The 27,482-nt window shown below is 38.8% G+C and overlaps 1 protein-coding gene across 15 annotated transcripts in view; it reads left to right on the plus strand.

The window, feature by feature from the left end:
* MAP7 (microtubule associated protein 7) overlaps nucleotides 1-27,482 on the plus strand; it is a 140,077-nt gene that overhangs the window by 77,020 nt on the left and 35,575 nt on the right. For all 15 annotated transcript variants that reach the window (XM_084890675.1, XM_084890676.1, XM_084890677.1 and 12 more), the window contains exons 2-4: nucleotides 10,500-10,601; nucleotides 14,372-14,449; nucleotides 27,213-27,376. In XM_084890675.1, the coding sequence (XP_084746801.1) occupies nucleotides 10,500-10,601; nucleotides 14,372-14,449; nucleotides 27,213-27,376 (344 nt within the window). The remainder of the gene's footprint in view (nucleotides 1-10,499; nucleotides 10,602-14,371; nucleotides 14,450-27,212; nucleotides 27,377-27,482) is intronic.

Below are 27,482 nucleotides of genomic sequence, written 5' to 3' on the forward strand. Positions count from 1 at the left end.
CAGTGGGGTCCTGACTGGCAGAAGCAGAGAGGCCCCAACTACAAGAGATTAATGAATACACCAACTGGGGGCCAGGGGTGAGGTGCCGGCATGGAGACAGGGAGGTGAATCACACTCAGTCCGGGCCGGGGTCCCCTCCCACACAAAGAGGAAGACTCAGAGGACTTAGAGTGGCAGAGAAGGCGCGATAGGGGATATCTGGTTACTCTGGACATGTATTGGAAATGATGAAATGCTGTGTAATTAAAGAAGGAACTTGAAAAGTAGGCCAAGTAGGATTACCCAATGAGAAAGGAAAGGGACAGAAGAGCAAGTAGCATGAGGTTGTGAATAAACAGAAAGCAAATGTATATGTACATCGAGACTGGTTTTTTTGTTTGTTTGTTTGTTTTCCAGAAAGAAAGGAAGGAGGGAAGAGACTTTTTCTTTTTATCTTACAACTTTATGTACTGTTTGAATTTCCTAACCATATGAACGGCATTTCTTTTTTTAAGATAAAAAGAATAAGCAGGTTATCTGGGTGATGGAATTCTGGGTCTTTCAAATTCTAATCTTCATAGTCTCTCTGTAGTATATCTATAAAAAAATCTAGTAAGTGTTATTTTAAAAATAAAATTAAGCAAAATTGAAAGTTTTATTTTTATCTCTTGTTATAGGCAAGTATGCATTAATACATTATGTGCTGATGCTTAAAGAAGAGCTGGCGGAGAAGTTAATTTAGTCTTTCTGTAGCCAGTCCTTCTGTAGCTAGCATCTAAGTCCTTCTTTGCAGTTAATAAGCAGTCAGATAGGGGGCCATAGGGTGCCAGCTGTGAGATTGAAGGACTGTGGCTGGGACTTACCAAGAGCTCCTCTAGGTGACTAGGTTTGCTCTGGGAACGCTGCACTTTCTTTACAGAAACCCACTGGCTTTGAAGTTGTTTTAAACCCTATGGAACTGATTTCTATCACAAAAGATGTTATTCAAACCCTGATCTAGTATGTTTATTCACTTTTTTCCTTCTGACTGCTCCTCCTGTTATTAAACGCTGACTTGCTTAAATGTGATGAACCAGCACCTGTTTTGCTTTCCGACTTCTGGGAGCAATTAGAATGTGTAGATTCATGATGTGCCAAAGGAAGGAGGTGCTGAAATTGGAAACATGGCCTGACCATTGTGGCTCAGTGGTTGAGTGTCAACCCATGAACCAAGAGGTCATCAGTTCCATTCCCAGTTATGAGCTCGATCCCCAATAGGGGGCATGTAGGAGGCCATCGATTAACGTTTCTGTCTCTCTAAAAATCAATAAACGCATATTTTTTAAAAAATAAAAAATTGGAAACATGTAGAGAATTCCTCAGTGTGTCCAGCCTTCATATGAATACCTTGAATGAATAGCCATCATTATCTAAGACACAGCATCTGAGATATTTTTATTATCTAACCACCACCTAGTTTCGTGGGCAACTGTTCTTTCCTTTCTAGTTCATGCACTGTCCTCTGTAGCCTTTTACTATCCCCATCCCCCACCACCACTTAATATCATAGGTAACAGTGTGGGGCAGACCTGGTGCTGGAGAAATGGATTGGCTTCTGTTTGATGCTGCAGTGGTGGGTGCCTGACATTACGCCCTTGTCAAAACCTAGAACAGTGTTTCCCAACCTTCTCTCATGATGAGAATCACCTGGTGGAGTTGTTAAAACACAGATTCCTGAATCCCAACTAAGAAGTGCTAAACTAGAATTTTTGGGAACATATAGGTAAAATTGCATACCTAACTTAGTGCTCTGTATATAAAATCTGTCTTAGAGCACTAGTTAAGTATACAATTTTACCTATATGTTCCCAAAAATTCTAGTTTAGCACTTCTTAGTTGGGATTCAGGAATCTGTGTTTTAACAACTCCACCAGGTGATTCTCATCATGAGAGAAGGTTGGGAAACACTGACCTAGAACTCCAAGAGTGAACTCTGAGGTTGTGTCAGTGTAGGTTCATTGGTTGAAACGAAGGAGCCATTCTGTGCAGGATGTTTATAGGGGGGGGGGGGGGGGGGGCGGAGACTGTGTCCAAATGGAGACAGGGGGTACATGAGAACGCTGTGCTTTCTGAAACCTACAAGTGCTCTAAAAATTTAAGGCTGCTTTTTATTTTTCAATTCCACTTTACATTCAGTATTATTTTGGTTTCAGGTGTATAGCATAATGGTTAGACAATCATATATTTTGCAAAGTGTTCCCCCTGATATTTAAAGTATCCATCTGGCCCTGTACATAGTTAATACAATATTATTGACTATATTCCCTATGCTGTGCTTTACATCCCCGGGACTATTTTGTGATTTCCAAGTCAAGGTGTTTTGTTTCATTTTTTTTTAAAGGAAAAACGATTGTATTTAAATAGTTGGAGTGATGGTGAGGCTGGTGTAGAAGTGACTGCAGCATAGAGCAGCATGGGAGACTGGGTTGGCCCATAATTTTAAGCCACCTGTAAGTTAAATGTTCAGTGGTTATGTGAAATGAATTGGAATAAATGTGACCTTTCATTATCACTCATTCCTATTTAGTGTTTCCGAGTTTACATAATTTTAAAGCTAAGTATTTACTATATTTTCTGCAGAGGAGGAATGATTAATTATTGATATTCTGCAGTTGTGTAGATGTGTCTTTATTTCACAGATTAAACTCATTCAGTCAAATAATACGGAATTAAAGTTACAGTCACAATTTCTTTACAAAACTGGTAATTAAAGCTGACTCCACTGCTTATTTGGGACTCTTTAAGAACTTTCCATTTTCTACCTTGATCATTTTATTATGCACTTTCTACCTTTTCTATTTTGTGGACTATAGTAGTCATTTTGTAAAACACTGCATTAGCCATTATAGCTTTCTTTCTTTAAAAAATATATTTATTTCAGAGAGGAAGGGAAAGGGAGAGATAGAAACCTCAATGGTGCGAATCACTGATTGGCTGCCTCCTGCATGCCCCCTACTGGGGATCAAGCCCACAACCAGGTCATGTGCCCTTGACCAGATTCCAACCCGGGGCCCTTCAGTCTCCACAGGCCAAACCGGCTAGGGCTTAGCTTTCTTTAACGTAAAATAATATCCTGTTAAAAGTAAAAACAACTTCTTTTAGTTGGTTAGTTGAAGCTAATTATAATAAAATTGAATTCTAATTATTTTTCTTTCCCAAGTTATTTAAATAGTTGCTTTTAATTACATGTTGTATTTAATTGAATTGGGTCTAATTTGATAAACTCCCTATCCAGCTGTTGCAGTTTGGACAATTAACTACATCTCTATAATTTACCATTCCTCAGTGTAACTGGAAAACTTTTAATATGGTTAGGCTTTTCCTCTCTTTTCTGTACTTTGCCCTGTGCTTTGCTTAGTCATAAACCTAACTCATATGATGGGGCCGAGATAATTTGTGGAGCAGCTAGCATTGTGACTGATGATAAACCTCCAGGAAAGTGCGTTACCTGTGGGGACGGGCCGCTTGCCTTTAAATCTGGTTTATATTAATGCAGGTGGAAAATGCAGCATTTTCTTTTTTTTTTCTTTTTTTAATATATTTTATTGATTTTTCACAGAGAGGAAGAGAGAGGGATAGAGAGAAACATCGATGAGAGAGAATCATGGATCAGCTGCCTCTTGCACGCCCCCTACTGGGGATGTGCCCGCAACCAAGATACATGCCCCTGACTGGAATCGAACCCGGGACCTTTCAGTCCGCAGGCCGACGCTCTATCCATTGAGCCAAACCGGTCCCGGCTTCTATTCTATTTATAGTGTTGCCACCTGGCTGAAGGAAGGTTTTTGTGTGTTGTATTTACTTTTTGTTTGTTTTTAGATAAAAGCCTTTGTGGTTGAATTTAAAGTGTGTGTATTTATTCCTCTCAGCTAAACAAATCAGCTTAAGAAGTGATTCCCAATAGTTCCCAATGAATATATGGAACGTGTGTTTTTCTGAAATATGCTTTTCTTTATTTCAGTAAAGGTGGATATTTCTTTGCCTTTTGAACAGACAGGTTATCAAAACAAATCTATTAAATTTCTTTGGGGAAAGATTGGAGTTTACACATTTCTCAAAGCTGATATGCCTGTTTTGTAGCCTTTCTGATGTTTCCAGGAGAGGCATAATGCTCGCATGCTTTTCCCCAAGCCGTGCAAGTCAGATCCTGCTGTATGTGGAGTGTGTCACTCAAATTCCCGAGGTACTACAGGTCATGCTGGGCAGACCTTTCTATTATGTACTTCAAAAACAGTCACTTGATTTTAAGTCTTGTCTGACACAATGCCAAAACCATTTTAGAATTTCATTAAACATTTTCTTTTCTGATGCTAACTTCCAAGAGCGTTGATCATTATTACTACACAACTTCACATAGAACAATGAAGAATTTAAACTAAGGGCAAGCTCTCCATCATGTGGAATAATCAGAAAAGTCATTAGGAATTACGAGAATGCATTATGTCCTTCATGTCCTAATGCAGCTTTCATAAGTAACATTGGATTAAATATTTACTATCAATGATTCAAATATTACAGTACTCCTGGCAGCTATGTCAGAAGAAAAATGAAATGTCAAGCAAACAAGTAAAAGGATTATGAAGTAGAAACTTTTAGGTGAAACACCCTGAATTATATTACGATTTTAAACTGTAATGTTCTTCAGTTGCCGTAACAGTGTTCTGCAGCTAAATTCTCGAATCGGCTGCTTGTTAGGGTGTCACAGATCCCCCAAGGCCACACCAGATCCTGTGATCACTAGGAAGACTCGGAACTCAGCAGATGGTCATGCTTGTGGCTCAGATTCAGTGTAGCAAAATCAAGCATGTCTAAGGATAGCACTCTCAGTCCTGCTATGACTCTTTTCTGCGAGGATAGATCGAAATTAGGCGATTGAAACTTGCAGTTGCAATAGTCAGCCTTTCTTACTGCAAAACATGTCAGTCGCATGTGGCTCAAAGTCTAGTTCTGTCTTCTCCCAGAGCTATGTGTGTCGCCTGGGGGCGGTATGTCCACAAAGTTCAAGAAGAACCCAGGCAGAGCTGGGGGGTGAAACTTTCTCTGTTTCCCCACCCACATTCCACACTTTAAGATAGTGACAGAGGTACATTATCCTTGCGGATGTGAAGACCACACATCAGTGAAGTTTAAATTTAGGATGGCCTCTGAAGTCTTATTACTCTATTAAGAGTTTTCACTAAATGAAGCATTTGTCGGACTAGTTATTTTGATCAATTGAGAGAAGACTCTTCGAGCAGACAATAGGAACTAAGCAGTGAGAAGCCCATGACTTTCATAGGAGGATGGTGCACGGAATGCAGTGAGTTATGAAGGAGGTGGAGCATCGAGGCACATTGGAACACACACTGGAGCTACAGAATTTTTACTAGATGAGAGACCTGTATGTCTGCTGCCTCTGTGTTTTACTCAGAATGATTTAGAGACAGTCCCAGACCACCAGGGTGCTTCTCTGTATCCTTCCCCTTGTCTTTTCTCTAACATGCATACATGACACTAATGGAGTAAAGCTTTCAAGCTAGCAGGAAGATCAATAAAGATTTTATGCAGCAGGCAGAGACTTATTGAGCGTCATAGAATGTGGCTAAGTTCTCTTTTTTGAAAAATGAAGGAAAGTGATTCAACTATTGAGCAGTCACCTGAGTCATTTATATTTTAACTAGAGGCCCGATGCACAAAATTTGTGCACAGGGACAGGGGGGAAGGGTGTCCCTCAACCCAGCCCGCACCCTCTCCAATCTGGCTCCCCTCAAGGGATGTTTGACTCTCCTCTCACAATCCAGGACTGCTGGCTCCTAACTGCTTGCCTGCCTGCCTTCCTGATTGCCCCTAACCACTTCAGCCTGCCAGCCTGACCACCCCCTAACCATTCCCCTGCCAGCATAATTGATGCCTAACTCCTCCCTTGCCAGCCTGATTGCCCCTAATTGCCCTCCCCTGCAGGTCTGGTCACCCCTAACTGCCCTCCCTTGCAGGCCTGGTCCCCTCCAATTGCCCTTTCCTGCAGGCCTGGTCACCCCAAACTTCTCTCCTCTGCCAGCCTGGTCACCCCTAACTGTCCTCCCCTGCAGGCTAGATCACCCCCAACTGCCCTCCCCTGCTGGCCATCTTATGGTGGCCATCTTGTATCCACATGAGGGAAGCCATCTTTGACCACATGGGGGCAGCCATCTTGTGTTGGAGTGACAGTCAATTTGCATATCACTCTTTTATTAGATAGGATGGCAAACTTAAAAATGATATATATGATCCTATCTGCTATTTACCTAGCATTCCAGATATTTAAATGTCGGAGATCTTACATGAGTAAATTTGTGTTCTCATTGTGTTCCTAAGCCATGAAAGTCTTTGCACTTCGTTTTAAAAAAAAAGAAAGAAAAAAAGAAAGTCTCTCATAAGGTTTTCTCATTATTATTAAGGGGTTATTTTTTTAAGGCTTATATTTATTTAATATGATGATAACTTGAAGGGCATTAAATCTCAGAAAACTGTCATCTTGCTAAGTCTCAGAAAGACTGATGATCACCTCTTTCCAAACTAGGGTACCATAAAAGCCTCCCAGTAAGTGTAGCCTACCTGAGGGCTGTGGCTGAGCTGAAAACCACAGAACCCAGCAGCTGCGCCAGACCCTGCCTCACTGGCACCTTGATCCCCAGGACCACTGTCTCCAAGTTCCATAAGTTTGCTCTCCCCATTTGTGCTGAGTGAGCAAAGCCCTGCGGAAATAGGAACCCACTGTCCCACAGTTGCACAGGAAATAAATAGAAAGAGAGCAAAAAGCACATTTTACCAGTTAGCAAAAATCACATTTTACCATGGGTCTGGCAGTCTCCTTTAATTTTCACAGCTCTGAAAGTAAGTGTGTTTTCCTGCTCTACAGATGGGGATTAGGACTGAGGATAAGTGGTGCACTGAGGCTTCACAGTTTTAAACGACAGAGTCAGGTCAGCTTGACTTGAAAGCATGTACACCCCATTAACCTCTAAACAAACACCTATACTTCACAGGAATCCAAGTAGCCAGACCTGTAGTTTAATTGCAATTTATTTTTTACATTTGAGGTTCAAGACAATAAAGCAAATTTCAACAACAAGAAAAAATACTTTTATCAGGGATTATTCAGAAAAGTCACTCGTACTGAAAGTCCTATGATCTTTTTCTTTTTAATATGTTTTTATTGATTTCAGAGAGGAAGGGAGAGAGAAATAGAAACATCAATGAGAGGGAATCATCGATCGGCTGTCTTCTGCACACCCCCTACTGGGGAGGGAGCCCAAAACCCAGGCATGTGCCCTTCACTGGAATCAAACCCAGGACCCTTCAGTCTGTAGGCTGATGCTCTATCCTAGGGGTGTCGAACTCAATCAGAGAAGGGGCCAAAATCTAAAATCCAGCCTAAATCGCGGGCCGAATGGTTTACTGAACAGTCATAAACTGACAATGTCATAAACTGACAGCGGAGTGCAGTGATGACAGCGCGGTGCGGGCCACATTGCAAGGCCTGGCGGGCTGGATTTGGCCCGCGGGCCTTGTGTTTGACACATGTGCTCTATCCACTGAGCCAAACCAGCTAGAGCTTTTTAATCTCCTTGTGATCTTTTTAATCTCCTTGTGTCCCACTGTGAGATAATATTCAGTTAGGGTGATATTTGTTGTCAGGACCTGGGGCACTGCAGTTACTCATTTACCAGAGAAAGTTTAAATAATGTCAAATATAATAAGGCAAGAAAGAAATGAAGACACTTGAAATATAGTTTAAACAAGTGGTCCTAATCATCTTTCAGTTAATTAAAAATAGTAAGTAGAAGATCCCTAAACAGCCGAAACCGGTTTGGCTCAGTGGTAGAGTGTCGGTTTGCAGACTGAAAGGTCCCAGGTTCGATTCCAGTCAAGGGCATGTACATTGGTTGCGGGTACATCCCCGGTAGGGGGTGTGCAAGAGGCAGCTGGTCGATGTTTCTCATCGACGTTTCTAGCTCTCTATCTCTCTCCCTATCTCTCTGTAAAAAATCAATAAAATATATTTTAAAAAATAAATAAAATAAAAATTTTGGTCTATATAGAGCAACAAAAATTTAAAAAAAAAATCCTTAAACAGCTTACTAATTATAATGAAAACACTCCAAATCTGGGTGGCACTCCTTTCTGTTTATCTTTCTTAATTATTAACTTCTTTATGAGCAGTTTTAAAAGATTAACTTTTGCAGAATAAGGGCAAAGTTTCCAAGTACAGTCAATTTTTGATCTTTAGGGGCTGCCTCTAAAGTTGTGAGACTATGGGCAAGACCAACTAGGATGGGCTTCACCTGCTTCGAGAGGACAGCTGGCAACTCGTTTTCGGCATTACTAGAAGCCGCCGCACTTTCTGATTTCCGTTCTGGGACAGAGTCAGAGCCTATTCTGGCTTCACTCATGCTCCCCTTGGTGTGTCCCCACCCCCAAGCACTGAATATGTACACACAGAACACAGCCTTTTTCCAGCGGCGAATCTCCTGGTAAAATTTCAAGTGGCAAAATCCTATCAGGAACCACTGATTTGAGACCTTTACTGTTTATTAGCAGCCTGCCCGTTCTCTTACTGTATCTTTATAGGTATAGACCTTTCCCTGAAAATAAGGCAAAGAAAGCTCAATTGGATAAAAGTTAAACCAATCAATGTTTGCTTGAGCATTTAATGCAAATAAATTGAAACTGAGCAATAGTTAAGTTGCATGAGATTTTTTTTTTTTTTTTTTTTTTTTTTTTTTTTTTTACTATTTAGTCTGATTTTCCATGCTAGCTAATAGTATATGTAATTGAGAGAGGGCCATAAAAATTCAGTATATTCCCCATTCAGAGATCAAAGGTAAACTTTGTAAATTTAGTAAATTTTTTTTAGTACATCTTGGGTAACATTTTTAAATGTAGTCTTCTTGAAGCACTTATAATTATCACATCCTTTCAGGTTTAAAAACCTTGAGCAAATGATTTCTGTTTTCTAGACAATATCAGCCTAATGGAAAGGAGGTAGTCAGGAGGCAAGGACTATAAACAGCAGGAAAAGGAGAAGTAGGGAGTGATGAGTGATGGGGTGCTAGTTCAAACAGGTCAAGAGGACTTTAATGTCACCTTTGACCCAAAGAAAGCGAAGGAGAGATCCATGTTGATAACTGGGAAAACACTTCAGGCAATTGCAAAGGCTCTGAGATGGACTGAGTCCGTCAGTATGAGTAGGACAGATAAAAGGGAAAGTGGTACAAGGTAAAGGATATACCGTATAGTACCCTCTAGGCCTGTGGTCAGCACACTGTGGCTCTCGAGCCACATGCGATTCTCTGGCCCCTTGAGTGTGAATATTCCACAAAATACCACGGCCTGGGCAAGTCTATTTTGAACAAGTGGCATTAGAAGAAGTTTAAGTTTAGCCAAAGCCGGTTTGGCTCAGTGGTAGAGCATCGGTCTGCGGACTGAAGGGTCCCAGGTTCGATTCCGGTCAAGGGCATGTACATTGGTTGTGGGCACATCCCCAGTAGAGGGTGTGCAAGAGGCAGCTGGTCGATGTTTCTCCCTCATCGACGTTTCTAGCTGTCTATCTCTCTCCCTTCCTCTCTGTAAAAAATCAATAAAATATATTAAAAAAAGAAGAAGTTTAAGTTTAAAAAGTTTGGCTCTCAAAAGACATTTCAATCGTTGTACTGTATTTGGCTCCGTTGACTAATGAGTTTGCCGACCACTGCTCTAGGCCATGGTAGAGCCCTTGTGTTTTACTCTGAGTGGTATGAGAGCTTTGTGTGCTGACACTCTAACCACTGAGCCACGCTGGCCATGCGAGGGCGTGGTTATTGACATGATTTCTGTCTCTAAGTGTAGCAAGCATCCTTTAAATACCTCTGAACATATGTTGAATGAAGTAATACAGGTAAAGGAAAATCGTTTGGTGCTGGAGAGCCCTGGCATTATATAACCAGAGAACTGCCTGGCATCACTGCCCTTCATTCCTTTCCTAGAACACACTTCCCTTAGTCTCTTTCATAGTCTCTGTTGTTGAACTTTGGTCCGAAGCTTTTTCAAAACCGTAGTATTACATTATATATCCTGCTTCCTGTCCGGTGACCTACTTGGTTGTGTCCTTGGAATTTTTTGCTGCCTAACACATGAACTCTGTAAGAACTAAGATCAGAGGTTTTAGATTCCAATCATGTTTCCACACGGTTGTTTTGTGTGAAAACTGGGACAGCAGGGTAAACGGCTTCACAGACCCATGAACATGCCACAACCACAGGATTGGCTCCTTACGCCACGTCTGTTGCTTTTGGGACGTGTCCTTCCCAATGAGCAGCATGAGCCTTGAGGGCAAGGATTGTAACTGCGTCTTCTTCCCCCACCCCAAATCCAGCCTCGTACCCGATACAAAGGTTAACAGTAAAATAATTGAGTAGGTGAAAGTTTCTGAATAAATTTTAAGCAACTAAATATGTGTCTTCTCTTTTGTCTCATCTGTATAGCGCCTGACAGCTACAAAGTACATGAGAAGAAAACTGCTGCCTCCAATCGGCCGCCTGCTGCTGTTTCAGGACAAAATAGCAACCACTCAGGAAATAAGCCAGGTATGCTGCAGTGGGATGTCCTGTTGAAACGGGAGGTTATCCCAAAAACCTTGAAGACATGCTAGGATTTAGGGGAGCATGGTTTCAGTTCTGCCACCAAAACACATAATCGTACTGACTTGTACGAGTTTGTTAGAGAACCTCTCAAAGCCTTGATTTTCTCCTTTTAAAACGGAGATTCAAAGGCATTCCCTATTTACCTCTCAGAATCATTTCGACAGTCCATGAGATGGGTATGTGGATGCACTGTTGACTGCCAAGCAGTGTATAAGAAACAATAATTTTACTATCCTGTTGGAAGTGATAGATATGACACCTTTCAGCATGCTCAGCATTATTGCATATCACTTTTGTGACTTTTTCAAAAACCATTTAAGAACTACTTTACACATAACAAAGCTGGTATATAGAATTATGTTCTTGTTCACCAGTCTTTACAATGATTGTACAGCCACACAGTAATCTCATTTAATAACCTATGACTCATACATAGTCTGTTCCATTCGGTGATCCAAAGAAGCGGTCTGTAAACATAACACAAACAGTTGGAGAGACAATGCATTGGCTTCCAGGTATCCAGCAACCATGTGTGGTCCTTGGGAGAGCCTAATGGGCAGTATGATGATGAGAGATGTTCAAAGGAAGGTACAGGCAAACCGAATACTCTACGAGAGTCTTGGAAGTCTACTTCATGCTGCCTCCAAGGCCAAAGTTACTCAAGAACAGGGAATCAGTGAGATAATATCAATAAACATAAATAAATTAAAATAATAATAATAAAGATAGAAATAATTGCACCTAGCCTCATAGGAAACATTCGACATTATATCTACCATTGTGAAGCTTTATCCCACATGGAAAAGGTCTTACATAAGACACTTTTAAATAAGACCTAAATCGACTGGTCACTTAGAAGAAAGAAGAAGTAGTACTATTACAAATATTGCATGAGTAGCCTTCAGTGGAGTTTCAGTTAGCAAGCTGAGATTTCCCCATTTAGTTGTTTTGCCTTTCCATTCATTCATTTATCCATCCATCTATCCACCCACCATCTAATTATAATTATATGTATTGTTCAGTGCCTGGGACTGTGAGAGATAGTGTATGAACAAAACAATGAGACCCCTATCCTCGCTGGGCTTATTCTGGAGGGCTTTTGTTCCTCATATTCAAGTGAGCATCCTTGTGGAAGTAAAAGTTCTTTAATATGAAAACCCATCTGTTTTGCCATGAGAATTGAATATAACTAAATGGTTTATACTATTTTCACCTTGTCCTCCCTATCAATAATCACTTATGGGTTTTTTTTTTACCATTCAATCAATTCTAATCAATTTTTATACCATTCTGAAATTTTCAATGAAAATTTCTTTGATTCTTGACTGTGCAACTTATACTTCTATATCCCAAAGGCTCGTTTATTCATCTGGTGTTAAGCATTGTGTAGGTACTAAGAGTAAATTATTAAAAGACACAGTCCATACTCTCTAGTTGGCATTATGGTGGAGTAAACTAATATGTGAGTAGATACTTCTAATACAGAATCCATTGTGACAAGACACATCTGCATAGAGTGCAGAGAAAGCACAGAGGCCAAAAACTCTCCACCCCAATTGGCCATCTCTTTAAGAGCCATTTCATTTAAGTTGCTAAAATCAGGTTAAATGAGGAGACATTTCATTTCAGATTAATTGAATATTTTAAGCATTCTTATGTCTGCTTTCTTGTATATAGAGATAAGCAAAGGTACAAAAAAAGGATGTTATTTTTAAGACCATCATGTTATTTTCCTGCATATCTCCAAACGATAATGTAAGAGGTTCCATGCTGGAGGACTAAGCTTGAGTAAAACCCTTTCATTTTATCGGCTATGAGTCATGGGATTGTCTGTGTAGAGTAGGTTGTTAATTTTCATCCTCTAGAATAGGGATGTCGAACTCAATCAGAAAAGGGGCCAAAATCTAAAATCCAGCCTAAATCACGGGCCGAATGGTTTACTGAACAGTCATAAACTGACAATGTCATAAACTGACAACGGAGTGCAGTGATGACAGCAGTGGTGCGGGCCACATTGCAAGGCCTGGCGGGCTGGATTTGGCCCGCGGGCCTTGTGTTTGACACATGTGCTCTAGAACTTGGAAAAAAAAATACTTGTTCAATTTGGGGATATTTTGAATAATGCCCTAAACAGACAAGGGCTTCCTGATCAAATAAAGGATTTTTTTTAGAGGGTCCTTTTAATACAGAAAATTTTTGTTTCCTTTCTTCTTTACTCTGTGAAAATTTAAACCCATTAGAAAACTCTAGAACATCTCTTTGATTTAGAAAGCATCTGTTCACATTCAGGTTGTTCATCTTTTATCTTTGAAGCATGAATGTTTATTCAGAATAACTGTGCTGGGGATTCTATTTGTTATTAAAGAACAGACACTTAAAGCATAAAAATTAATAGAAGTTCAGTAGCTTAGGAACACAAAACGTATACATATTGTTTGAGGAAAATAGCCAAAAGGCTACAGTTGTGTTATGTTTCTACATAATTGTTTGCCATGTGTCTTTTGAATTTATTTTTATTATTTCCCATTTTTATTGAGATATAATTGATATGTAGCACTGTGTAAGTTTTAGGTCTACAACATAATGACTTATATTTATTAGGAAATGATTACCACAATACATTTAGTTAATATTCATCATCTTATTTACTAGGTACCAAAAAAAAAAAAACTATATACACAGTTTTGAAGATAAAATGCATTTTAAGAAGCACTGCCTTTAAAATTACTCAAAGTGAGCCAAAACCCGTTTGGCTCAGTGGATAGAGCATCAGCCTGCAGACTGAAGGGTCCCAGGTTTGATTCTGGTCAAGGGCATGTACGTTGGTTACGGGCATATCTCCGGTAGGGGGTGTGCAAGAGGCAGCTGGTCTCTCTCATCGATGTTTCTAGCTCTCTATCTCTCTCCCTTCCTCTGTAAAAAATCAATAAAATATATATATTTTTAAATAAAATTACTCAAATTGTATGTATGTGTTTATTGAGACACCCTATAGATACAAAAACAAACAAACAAAAAAAAACCCCACGGGATCTTTCCCCCTATGATGAGGACTATTAGGACTTACTCTCCTTTGTAATGTTTTTATATTGACTGATTGATTTGAGGGAGAGAGAGAGAGCAAGAGAAACATCAATTTGTTGTTCCACTTATTTATGCATTTATTGGCTGATTCTTGTATGTGCCCTGACCATGTATGGAGCATGCAATCCTGGAATATCGGGATGACGCTATAACCAACTGAGCTACCCACCCAGGGTATAATGTTTGTAAATAGAAGAAAGATGCTAGGAAATTCTCAAAAAATTCTAGCAAAGTCTATCACTGAAAGTATAGTCGTATGTACAGATTGTAAGATGTAGCATTATATTATTTATAAAGTTTACTAGATAAAAGGATACTTGTCTGCGTATTTAATTAGTTTATTTTTTATTTATTTTTAATATATTTTATTGATATTTTTACAGAGAGGAGGAAGGGAAAGAGATAGAGAGCTAGAAACGTCGATGAGAGAGAAACATCGACCAGCTGCCTCTTGCACACCCCCTACCGGGGATGTGCCCGCAACCAATGTATATGCCCTTGACCGGAATTGAACCTGGGACCTTTCAGTCCGCAGACCGACGCTCTACCACTGAGCCAAACCGGTTTCAGCATAATTAGTTAATTTTTTAAAATATGTTCTTCCTCCCATGATTTCTATCTTCTCTCAGACCCTCCACCTGTGCTGCGGGTTGATGAGCGGCAGCGACTGGCCCGGGAGCGGCGTGAGGAACGGGAAAAGCAGCTAGGTACGATATTTCTGTCTCTCGCTTGTCTTTCGGAAACACTGTTGTTGAAATGGTACTTTCTCCCCTCTAGAGTAACGGACACTTAACATTAAGCAAATGAGCATCACTAAAATAACCATACTCTCTAGCATGCCTTTATGAGTTTTGCAAATTAATTGTGAAACAGAATTTAGTGTGTGATATAAACATAGGACCAGGTTTTAAGCGAACATCAAGCCTGGCCCAGAATTAAGGTCATGTGCACATCTTCTTATATTGTAATCACAGTTTATTGTGACACTGGGGGAAATGTATATCTGATGTGATGGCTCAGATTACATCTTACAACTTAAAACATGCAAGGACAGTAAGCATATGATTCTTTTTTATGGGAACAGCTATGAGCCTAAACACTGCTAGGGGGCACTTGCTGCTTTCCATGTTAGAATAATGCTGCTGCTGAATTTATAGACAGATGCTGCCATTTTGCTGCCAGGAAGAGCACAAGATCTCATGCTGAGGGTTCTGATTTTTCTATTGTTATCTGAGGCCTTTGTGAAAGGTTAGCAACTGCAGTGTTTTGCCATATAATCACCTAGAGAGCTGGGTCCCAGGACTAGCTTACCAGGAAGCCGAGATCAGAGCACTCAGCAATCATGGTCATTGTCCTCCAGAACATTGAGCATGGATGCTGGTGCCAACTCCTTCTTTACTTTGCAGTCCATTATGCAAAGTTGCTAAAACAGGATCTTCTCTGTATGTATGTTGAGAAGATGAATTGCCTGGTCAGTATGTCTGTGATTCTGAAGTGTCTGGGTATTTTAAGACTAGGGCTGACTTAGGTTGCCAAAAGCTTTCTATTTTGTAAGAATTCATGTTTCAATTGGGAAACCTAGCCCCTGTAACCATCTTTTTTAAAATTCTTATTCAAGAACCCAAATTAAAAAAAAAAAAAAAAAAAAAGGAGCCCAAATTTGTGAAATTCCCTAGAAAATGGTTTTCAAAGTCTGTTGGCATTATTTACACTCTCTGAACACAGGCCTCTTTCTCTGCCTTGCCGTAATGGTCATATGAAGTCATTCCTTTTGCTGCCAATGTTTTTTTCGACACAAATTTCAATGACTTGCTTAACAACTCTCCTATTTTCTGAGCCTAGAGTTTTGGCCCGGTCTTGTCCCCTGTCCCTGGTGAGTTTCTGTGGTTGGTAGGTTCCTGGAGAGTAGGGCTGTCTGTGGACTGTGCCCACTGCCCCTGGTCAAGTTTGGATTGACAGGTGGGCCAGAACTGATGAAGAGGGAAAAGGCAGAGTTACTGAAGCAGGAAGAGACTCCAGATGAGCAAAAAGAACAAACTGACGACTGCCCTGGGTGGCTGGGATTTGCACTTTGGTTTTGGATCCATCTGAGTATTAGCACTTGTATCCTTCATCTCCACTTTCCACCCCATTCCAGCGGGACCAGTTCCTACGCTATTAAATGTCTCCTTAGAATTGCAACGTGGATTCATGTCTGCTTGAGTGGAAGTAGCTCAACAGCATCAGCCTACTCCTTTATGACCTAAATCCCATCATGAGTTAGCTTTTACACATTAAGTCATACCTTTCCCTTTGGTTTCTTTGTCTTTCAAAGCCATGCATTATTAATTATTTTGTAGGAAGCATGAATATGCTGGATAAATAAAAACGATTTCACTTCTTATACTATATAGTTATAAGACTCATTTGAGCCTGCAAATGCTCCCTACAGGTTGCCTACCTTTGTTTGTTAAATGGCTAGCTTTTTTTCTTAAGATGTAGTCCCATATTTCCATTCATATCAGGGGTGCAGAACATGACTCATTAATTTATCTATTCAGAACTTTATATTTGTCAGGTATTGTGTTAAAAAAGGTGCAGTCCAGTGAGGAAGCGGATGAACACAAAGCAATTATAATACAAGCTGGTATTGAAGGGGTGTGCAAAGGGGAGTTGAGAACCACAGAAGCACCTAACCCAGCCTGAGGATGTCAGGTGCCACCTGAGCTTCCAACTAGAGGGTGAAGCAGAGTCATCCAGGGAGACAGAAGAGTCAGGGTCTGGGATCAGTGATGCAGAGACAGGTGCGAAGAAGGGCTTCGGTAACAGATCCAAATGCTCCTCAGATTATTACATGGGTCAAAGTAATGTTCAGATTATTGTATCACCCTAATATGGCAATTTTACTTGTTTGATGAATCAATATATACTATCGAGTGGTTCTCTTTCTTCTTAACCCTGCCAAGTTAAATATAGTTTTCCTTAATTCCGATCTCATCTCTTTTGTTGTTGTGAACAATCATAATGTTAATGAAATAGATAAATTCTAATTTTTATTTGCACTAGTTGCATTGTATTTTTAAATTTTATAAGTGTCTTTTTGCTTATTCTTTTCCACTTTAGCCATCATAATAGAAACTAAGTCTTGAGAGGCTCTCTGGAATCTTCATAAATATACAAGTAAATGTTCTGCAAATGCACTACCTGCATTCGTAAAGAGCCATGTAAAGTCTAGCATCTAATTTAAGCTGTGCCTTTGAATACATAAGGGTGATTTCTAAAAAATCTTCAGCCCTAAAAGAAAATCTAAGGGCACACCTGACAAACTACCCATAAACTGTGCTTTACAGAATTTTTTTTTTAAGGGGGTGAGAGACTGCCTGTCACTGAATAGCAGATCTTTGGACTGTGTTTTTTTAAAAAACAAAAAATAGTTGGTAACATCAGTATCATAAAGCTTTCAAATTTTAAGCTTTCCAAGTTTAAAAAAAAAAAAAAAAAAAGGAGGGGTAGTGGTCCATTCCAAAAATTCCAACAAAGCAAAATTTAAAATGATTGGTCAATGAAACTGATTATTCACTGTTGGGTGTCGGTTGAAATTAACATTGAAAGATTCTTTTTAATCCATGGTTTTTAAAAAAGCAAGATAGAGAGAATAAAGGCCTTTTTGTTTTGTTTGTTTTTTTGGTGGCATATCATGTTTGTATTGATTGCAAATGGGAGGCACTATTAATGACTTTCTGTGTGTTAAACCTCTGAGTCATGCTTCGATGCTTTTATGGTAGGATCATGTCAGGTGGCCAGCTCTTTCTACATTATCTTTCCATTCATCACATAAAATCAGGCATAAATCTTCATGTTTGGGATTGTTCTCTCTCTTTGATTGAACATTTGGACTCTGAAAGCATTAATTTTCTGCCTTAAAAGATTTATATATGAAGGAATCACACAACCATTATATTCCATCTGATTCTATTCAGGCTATTTCTTCAAATTTCTCCCTTTTGACTTCTGCATCTTTTTTGCCATCTCTCTTCTAAATTTTAATTTTGTTTTTTCCTAGTGGGGGGAAATCTTATTTGTTCTCATGGTTTCAACATCTCCAGCTACTCAGTCGATGTATTCCTATTATCTGATTTATTATCCTAATAAATCAGTCGATGTATTCCTATTATCTGAAACTCACCTTCTATACAACTCAATTGTTCATCAACTTTCACTCCAAAATTTACTCCTTTGGGTCATTTCTCTGTTTCGATCAATTGCACCAGTGTTGTTGTTGTGTGTGGTTTTTTTTTTTGGGGGGGGGGCAAAAATTATTCCTTTTAGCTATTTTTGATACTTCTGGTGCTTCTAGAGGAACTGGTATCTTTCTCCCTGTGCTAGTATTGGGAATTTTTGAATACTAAAACGTTCTCTCTTCCTTGGTGGCTCAATGCTGTGCACTGACCAGTCTCCACACTGGCCTGTTGAGCCATTTGTAGCTACCAGTGGTCAATCTGGACTCAGCCTAGTCCTCTAGCTCAGCCTGTATTTCTCTCTAGCCCAGTATGTATGTGCAAGTTGCCTCACTTCCTTTATCCTTAATCCATTGATTCATAAGACTAGCTTCCTGTCTTCAGCATAAATCTCAGATCCATGACTTTAAATTTGCTGCCTCTGCTATCATCCGAGTCCAGGCCTTAATGCATTTATATCTCAGTCACCAAATCTATCTGATTGATGTACTTCATCAGTCCAGCTCTGTCAGTTAGTACCATTCTTTCTTTTTGACACCTTCTTAGTCTTCATTATCTTTCACCTTTTTATTCTCTACTGAACATTTTCTAGTTAGATTTTATAGACCTCCGTGGCAGTTTATATTTTAAGCTTTTAAAGGGTATGACCATTGCTTTCCAATTCTTTGTATGCTAATATGTGGCACTGTGCTAAATATAAACAGATGTGTAATAAATATTTACTGATTTTCTTGATTTTTATTGATTTTAACCCTAGTTTTTAATTAAGTACTAATATTAACATTACCTTTACATTATTCATAAACAGTAATATCAATGTTTATTAAGCAGTGTTCTAAATACTTCACTATGTATTATCACATTTAGTAGCAAATTAACACAGTGGTTGTACTTTTTAATGTGTGGGCTTTCAAATAATTAATTTATTTAATAGAATGTCACTTATTTTATTCTTAGCTTAAGGAAGGAACCAAAAGAATCTAGAAAAACGGAGTAGTTAACAGACCCTCTTTTCTTTCTGCCATATCAGCTGTTTAAGCATGTTTTTAATTTGTACGGAGCCACCAAAATCCCTGTTAAAATTCCTCAGCAAGTAGTGACATAGTCATATTAAAAGTCCTCAACAAATGGTGACAGGTGTTAGGTGAAACCGATCCCTGTGCCCTCCATGCTGGCAGTGGACTTCCTGAGATTGCAGAGCTGAGTATGTGAAGGAAGGGTTAGACTACTTCTCCTTACAAATGGAGGGGTACCGAGTGCCCACTCCATTTAACACAGAGCAAGAGGGCAAAATGCAAGTGGTTTTTGACAACTTTTTGAGAAAATATCATGGCATTGATCATTTGTCAGCCTTGGAGTTCGCTGAGTACATAATTCTGTCTATATGAACTAGGAATACATCCTGGTTGCCAATTTTTCTTCAAAAACATTTACGAGGATCAGAGCATGTAGAATTTGTGTAACAGTATAATTTTTTATTCTATGTAGCTTAAAGGAAAACTAACCATCGCCACTATTATTATTATTATTATTATTATTATTAGCAATTTCCTGCTATTTTAGTTTACTTACTCTTTCAATTACTATTTAATGTGTGGTTACTATTGAGCCAGGACCAGGAATATTGAAGTGAAAAGATCAACCTTCTGGAACTTACATTGCTGTGCCCCAGCTGAGATACCTGCATAGCTCATTCCCTCTCCTTCAGGTGTGGTTTAAATGCCATTTTTTCAGTGAGGCCTTTCCTCACTCAGACTTCACACTAGCACTCTCTATTTTTCAATATTGTCAACATCTAAGCATGTACACATTCCATATATGTCTGTCTGCCCCCACTGGAATATAAGCTCCATAAGAAAAAGGACTGTCATTATTTTATTTCTATGGCCTAGTTCCGAGAACACATAGTCAGTGTCTAACCATTACTTATTGAATGTTAAATGCATAGAAAGTCTGTGCACTTGAATATAAGTAGAGACGAATGCAGCAGGTGTACTGCAAATTAGTTAAGACATAGCCAAATCATCAGGTAATACCTGTCTTTATAATTGTTAAGTCAAACAGGTCTTGAATTCTTATTCTTAAGCAAGTCTTAAATTCTTATTCTTGGAGGAGCAAATATACAAAGGTAATCTATCAAATAGTTGTGTCTTAAAACTGCTTGTTCTTCGTATATGTTATTACAAATGCACTAGTCCTATAGTATGCTGACAAAACTCAGGAGAATATTTAAGGAATGATTACCACACAAATAGTCTTCTGTGTTTAGGGAGATTCAGGGTTTCTCTTTTGGAAGGTAATACAAATTACTGATGTCATTGGAGTCACATTCCCTATAGGACTTTCAGGGATTCTATAAAATTATGGAATATTCTCAAAGGATTGTGTGATTGACTCATATAGCTCATGATGAAAATTTTGAGCTAATAAATTCCGTCATTTAGTTAATTTTTTATATTGCATTTTATAGCTAAGTTCAAAGCTATAAAAGATGTGTCATAATATATTAGAAACAACAATAAGATAATGGACAAAGGATTTTGACCTTTAAACATATGTCAATTAAATTATATTTGAGTTTTGTTCTTTTTTCAGATAATTTCACCAGAGTTCCTTCCCATCCAGTCACAGCTTTTTTACTTCGCCTTTTTTCCCCTTTCTAATGTCAATGGGTTGTCAACTCAGGGACAGCAGTATATTAATAATAAGAGTATAGACAAGTAATAAATGATCATTTTAATCTGACTTAGAATGTTTATCTCAAAAATGTTGATAGGGAAGTTAGGGTTAATTAGTAAATAACCAGGAATGCTGCACCTCTGATTACAGTCATAAATGGCACTGCCCCTGATTTCATACTTCACATGATTTGATTAGGACAGTAATTGCTTTTGACAGAACCCACACCAAAAATAAATAAATAAATAAATAAATAAATAAATAAAAATGGGTGGGCTTTGGGAAAGCAGTTTTTCTAATCCAAATTTCTACTGGATAAAACTTGGGCAGATCTATGGTCAATCTTGGCATCTGTTCTCCTGAAGTTATCACTTAATGAATGTATGGCACAGACGCTCCTAAGGCTGTCAGGCAGGTTATGAGCATCTAAAGGATCTGAATACACGACAGTGGGAGGGATATGGACATCAGCACATACCAAAGAAGCTATATCATGAGTCAGGCTCAGGGCTGAAAAGAATAAGCGCTTGTTGTGGGATGAGTTAGGTAACTCAGAGGCTGGAGCTTTAATATAAAATGAATCATCATGACTATGCAGGCATTACTTGTTTCTTTCAAATTTACTTTGCCTTAAAGGCTGAAAGATCTAAAATCTGAAAAGTAAAGGGTCTTTTAAACAGATGATGATAAAGACTAAGAGTGACATTAGGAGATCGGGATCTTCCCAATGGATGACCAACTTGTCCCAATTTAGAGGAGGAGCTTTAGTCACAGGGAGGTGTTCCAAATCATGTCTTTCAGAATAATGGCTCATTGTGTGCTTCGAGTCAGACGGTCCAGAGTTTGAATTCCAGTTCCACCACTGGCTTATTGTGAGATGTCAGGCAGGTTACTTCACCTCTCTGTGTCCCAGACTTCTCATAATAAAATGTTTAATAGCAGTGCCTACCTCACAGAGTGACTGTGAAGATAATACCTGTAAATCATGTGGGTGTCAGAACAAAGTAAAAGGAGAAGACATCTCACCATGATGATGATACCCCTGAAGATAAGGAGGTTTGACACTGTGTGGTTCTCTTATCTCCAAGTCCTTCAGCCCATTGTATAAGGAAGGCCTTCCACAGGGGTAGTCCTGAGTCCCAGCACCTCAGTCCCATTAACCTCCAGGGGAGAAGATTGAGAGAAGATACAAAATTTTAGAGATAGTTCTGGTGTAAAATGATATGGTCATTTGTTTAGATGTGTTGAGTTAGGTTGAAGCATCCATGAAGGAAAAATTTTGTTTAAAAAACTGCTTTGTTGAAATATAATTGATTTTATGAGGAAGAAATTGAGGAGGACCTTTTGTAGAGCATTTGTGGAGGTTAAGTGAATTTGTTATCAATATAGAAAAGAGCAGGTTCTGGTTTGAGGTGGGATGAATATGCAGATAGTACTGCTCTGTGATGGATCTGACTGGGAAATTTTAGGCAGGGAGATGTGTGACTCTGGAAGAAGTATTGTGTGGTACCTGAGAGTGCAGGTTTTGGAATCAGAGCTGAAGTAAAATTGCAATTCTTTTAGATTATGTGATCTTGGGAGAGCTTTTAACTCCTTTGAGGTCCCCCCCCCCCATTTGATCTTCAGTTTTATTTTGTCTGGTAATACTATTCCTACATTTATTTCATTGTTTTTACGCTATTTGCTCATTATTTTTATGCTTTATTTGATACTTTGTTGTAAGTTTAAAAAACAACAACAGCAACAAATAATTTCATGTTTTTGTTTTGGCCTGGTCTAAAAATTTCAGTCATAAGTAATAGGTTTGATTTTATTCCTTTTAGCTTATTTTTTTAACTTTATTTTTTTTCCTTTTTTATTGGAGGGGTAGCTTTAGTGGTAGGGTTTGGTTTGATACAAGCATTGAATTTTCATAATTCCCCTTATTAATGTGAAAGGGGTGCTGTAATTTTCTATACTACTGGTGATTACCTTTCATTCTCATTTCTGACTATTAAATGAAATTAATCAGTATTTCTTGCACAGATGCTCTTATTTTTCCATCCACAGCCTCCTCCTTAGGGTTAATGATGTAGGTTTAGCCATTAGATTCCTTTTTTTCCCCCTTAGAGCTATTATTTAACACATATAATCAGTGTTTCCAAAGCAATATTAAGATGAAATTTACTTGAATGTAATCAGTCATTATTAACATGCAGAACAAAGATTTAAAATTTTACACTAAAATGCAAGTAAAAGAGAAACCTCATCATCATCCCACATGGGTCCTCAAAGGTAAAAACAAAAAGTTGAGTCATGGGAGTTAATTGAAAAGAGCGTGGAGATCTCTTTGTACACACTCTCTAATTTAGAGTCAGATAGGTTAGGCAATTTCCCCAAGGCCACACAGGATCATTGACAGAATCTGTACCTGAACTCAGATATTATCATTTTCTGGCTCTTCAGGATATTACTGGCTATTCTGGTACCCAGTGTTACCCGTAACCTATTTATATCTTTGTATATCTCAGTAAGAAACTAGGACAACAGCTTTATGTGTGTCAGAGATCAAGTGATAATATTACTCTGTTCTTTGAGTGTCATGGTTTTCTTTCCTTCATTTGATAGTGAAATTTGTACTTTACCTACACAAAGGTAAGCCTGTGCAGAAGGACCAGACCAGGCAGTGGATTGTTGAATGTGACTGAATGGGGAGTCCACCCAGCCCATGAGTGAAGAAGGCGCCATTTGAGTTCTCTGTCCCACCTGTGTTCTCTTCCCATTGGCTGAATTTTCTCTCTAATAATAGGACAGGAATTAATATGACCATCAAAAAGATTCACTCACTATAATTACCTACATATATTGAGTCCCTACTCACTGTGCTAAATGCTCGGTATGTTACCGTGGACCCACCTGGTCACTCTGTCAGGAAGATGGCACCATAGCAATCTGAGGGGACAGACAGGACCACAGAAGTCACTTCTTGTTCAGAAGCAGGACCGAAGGGGGATGGGGGAAGGGCGGTAGACTCAGGTGCCTGTGCTCTATCCACTGCAATGCCCTGCTTTTCATTTTTTACTCTTTTCAGTACCAGAGTCTCTGTGTGTTTCTAAATGGAGTCCAGATTGATAGTGGAGCTCCCCTTTGTGTGGCACTGACACACTATCACAGTGTAAAATGTAATCCTGGTGGCAGCAGCTCAAGGGTGGGACTGACGTGTTAATGTCCAGTATTTTGGGGGCTACAGTGGGTTTTCATATATATATAATGATCCCAGAATTGGATGGGGGATATTAACTTCACACGAGTAAAGGTTAATAATATTCACTATAGTTCCTTTTTGGACATGCTACGATACTTTTATAGCGCTGCCTCTAAGAAATTAGTGATTGTTAATGATTTAAATATGAATGAGTTGTCTGCTCAGGTTGCCATAAAAAAATACCATCGACTGGGTGGCTTAAAACAACAGAAATTTATTTTCTCACAGTTCTGGAGGTTAGAAAGGTTGAGATCAAGGTTCCAGCAGGGTTCAGTTTCTGATGCGTGCTCTCTTCCTGGCTTGCAGAAGGCTGCTTTTTTCTCGAATGAGCATCTGAGCATATAGAGTCCGGTGCAGAGAGCACTTGGGGTCTCTTTTAAGGTCTCTAATCCTACTGGATTAGGGCCCTGCCCTTATGACCTCATTTTACCTCCCAAAGGCCCTGTCACCAAATGCAATCATATTGGGTAGTTAGGATTTCAATATGAATGGGGAGTGTAGGGCTGAGCACATTTCAGTCCACAGCAGTTGTTGATTTTTTTGTGTGTGTTCAAAAATATCATTTTTTAATGATTTAAGACTTTCACATTATCTGGCATCTTTAGGAGATATTTTAAATAGCTAAACCTCTTAGGACAAATTAACTTTTAAATTCTTATTAAAATATTGAAATATTTTATATGTTATCCTTCAATTTTAAGAAGTTGCATGATCTGTACTTGGTAATAATTCTAGCACTCACCAGCATCTCTGCAATAATATGAAAGTGTTGTTTGCTTATTTCACCATTGTTTGCCTATTCTCTGTATGACTGTTTTAAAAAAAGACATTTGTTTAAAGAAGGCTCTGCAATAGGATCTTGACTTCCTGGTAGAAGAAATGGAAGTGGCACTTGATAAGAGTTATGGATAAAGATATGTTCTTCCTTTAAAATATTATTTGGGATAAAAGTAATTATAATTGTAGTAATGTCTATTCCTATTGAGATAACACAATCTTAAGAATCAAATTTAATTTTCTGGGTTAAAACCATGGTGATGATAATGACAAAGATGACAGTCATAACTAGTATTTCTTGAAAGTTTACTAAGTGCAGAGAACTATTCTGTGTTAAGTGAAATTATCCTTTTAGTCCTCATAGTAAATCTATGAGGAAGGGCCAACATTGACCAACAATTTATTTTAATAGTAGTTGTAAGATTTGAGGTGCAGGAAACTGACCACCAAGGCATTTTAAAGTGAAGTTTATTCCCCAGTAATGAGCGGGACTCATTACGGAGATAGAGAAATCAGAATTGAAGGAGCTGGGAGGGGAGATGGACCCAGCCAGGCTGCCGCCTGGACATGGAGGACAAGCATCACATGGCTGGTCTGGGGGTCTTTTTAAGGAGAGGAACAGGAGAGGGTTGGGCAGAACAGAAAGAGGTGGGCTCCAGGACACTTTGGCACGCGCTGATTGGTGGCTCAATGTCTTGGGGATGTCTCTGTGACAGATGCCAGTAATGTCATAACTCTGCCCACCAGTTGGGAGGAGGGAGAACCTTATATTCCAGACTCTTTGGTTATATTAAAAAAATTGAGAGTCTGGGCAGGGATTCAGGGGCTTTGTCACCATCCACCTTGCAGATGCTTGTATCGGCCCTGGGCTTCCCCCTGCCTCGACCTAACAGTCGTGAGGTATAGAAAGGTTAAGTAGCAACAGCAGCAAAGATATGGGAGAAACATACCCTTGTGTGAAGGGTAAAGTAAGGAGATAGGTCTACTTTAAGAATGAAAAGGCTACTATGGAGAGCATTGCAGAGTAAGGCCAAATAACAATATGAAGGCCAAGTGTAGGTAGGATTTGAGAAATCAGGGGACTTGAAATTTAATGAAGAAATAGTAAAATAAATATTCATGAGCAAGAAAGTAGTCTGATGAAAAACATATTTAAGGAAAATTAATCTATGAATTGATTAACTCTTATTTTACCTTTTCATTTTTTAAAGATATTTAATATTTCATAAAAATGTTTATCTCTTATTTTATCTTTTGGCTTTTGGATTTCTTACAGAAAAGGAATATATTACATTCATAAATATCCCCAAAGAATCTGACAATTGCCTCAAAACAGGATATAAAAGTCAAAGACTACATAGTTGGCAAGCTGAGTGTTAAGAAATAGATGTATTATATTGCATATCCACAGGGTTCAGGGTTTATGCTTTAAATTTTGTTAGTAACTCCTATTAAAGATGTGTTTAGTTATCATGGCTCAAGAAAGCTTCTTATTAAAAACTTAGTTTTGTATATTTTCCCGTAACAGGAGGAGAAACATATATATGTAAGGAAGAAAAGAAGCATTTTGTCATTGAACACTGTTTTTTGAATTCTGTGTTTCTATTCATTTCATGATGTTTTCTTATCTAACTAGGTTATGAGCTCTTCAGACACAAGATCAGTTGCTGATTTGGCCCCTCATATTGCTGATCTGACTCAGTGTGATATGTCTATGAGGCATTTAATATACCTCTTATTAACTATCAATCTTTGGGATTTTCTCCCAAGTCCTTTTAATTCTGTCAGAGAACCAGTGCTGTATTGAAACAAATGTAGTCACATTTTCAATCTGAAGAATATCTCTTTTTTTTTTAAAAAAGAGAGAGATGGATAGTACTATTGGTTTTTAGGGCATCTTATCACTATCAGAATTGAGAGCAGAGCATGTGATATATATATATATTATTCTATTGTAATAATACAGGTTGTCCTCCAAAAATGTATATATCTTTGACAGCTAATAGCTCAATTGTTGTTTCCTTCTTTTCAGGTTTAACCCATGGGAATTGATAATTATTCAAAGTGTGTATACCGTATTTTCTGGCATATAAGATGACCCCCCTAATTTTACAGTTAAAATATAGGTTTGTGCCTATTTTCGCTGTATAAGACTACCCCCCACTTCCGAGGCAACACCAGTTCTTTTTTTAATAGACCGCCTCTCTGACTCTGGCCAATCTGAGCAGGCTTTTTTTCATTTCAAAAGTCATCTTCTATGCAGAAAAATACAGTACATTTTTTGTGGACACCTTGTATATCAAACTAGAAGACTGTAGGGATTCCCAAAGAGCAGAATTCCATTCATCTTCTTCAACCTCATTGTTAGCATATGAAATAATGCTAAAAATTAACCACAGTACTTTTTTCCTGAAAATCTGAAGAAAGCACAGGCCAGCTTGGTTACTACAAAAGCAAGGAACCCATATGTGTTAAGTGCACGCCACTTACACAGCCCTAACTGTTCAAGTTTTGAAGCTGCCTGTGTTTGATTCGCCTTGTCTTTCAAAATAGCTGCAAGAGAACTATTCTGGTTAGAAAAAGAAGAGCGAGCCAGGCAGCACTACGAAAAGCTCCTGGAAGAGAGGAAGAAGAAGTTGGAAGAGCAGAGGCTGAAGGAAGAGCGGAGGAGGGCTGCTGTGGAGGAAAAGCGAAGGCAGAGACTAGAGGAGGACAAAGTAAGGTGCTGCCCTGGGAAATGGGTGGGAGACGCATCTATTGCAGACATGCAGCGAACTCGCTATGAAATTTCCCATTAAGGTGCTGAGACGCTCGGCAAAATTG

Source organism: Pipistrellus hanaki (genome assembly GCF_964339955.1).
Source record: "Pipistrellus hanaki genome assembly, chromosome: 7".
NCBI lineage: Eukaryota > Metazoa > Chordata > Mammalia > Chiroptera > Vespertilionidae > Pipistrellus > Pipistrellus hanaki.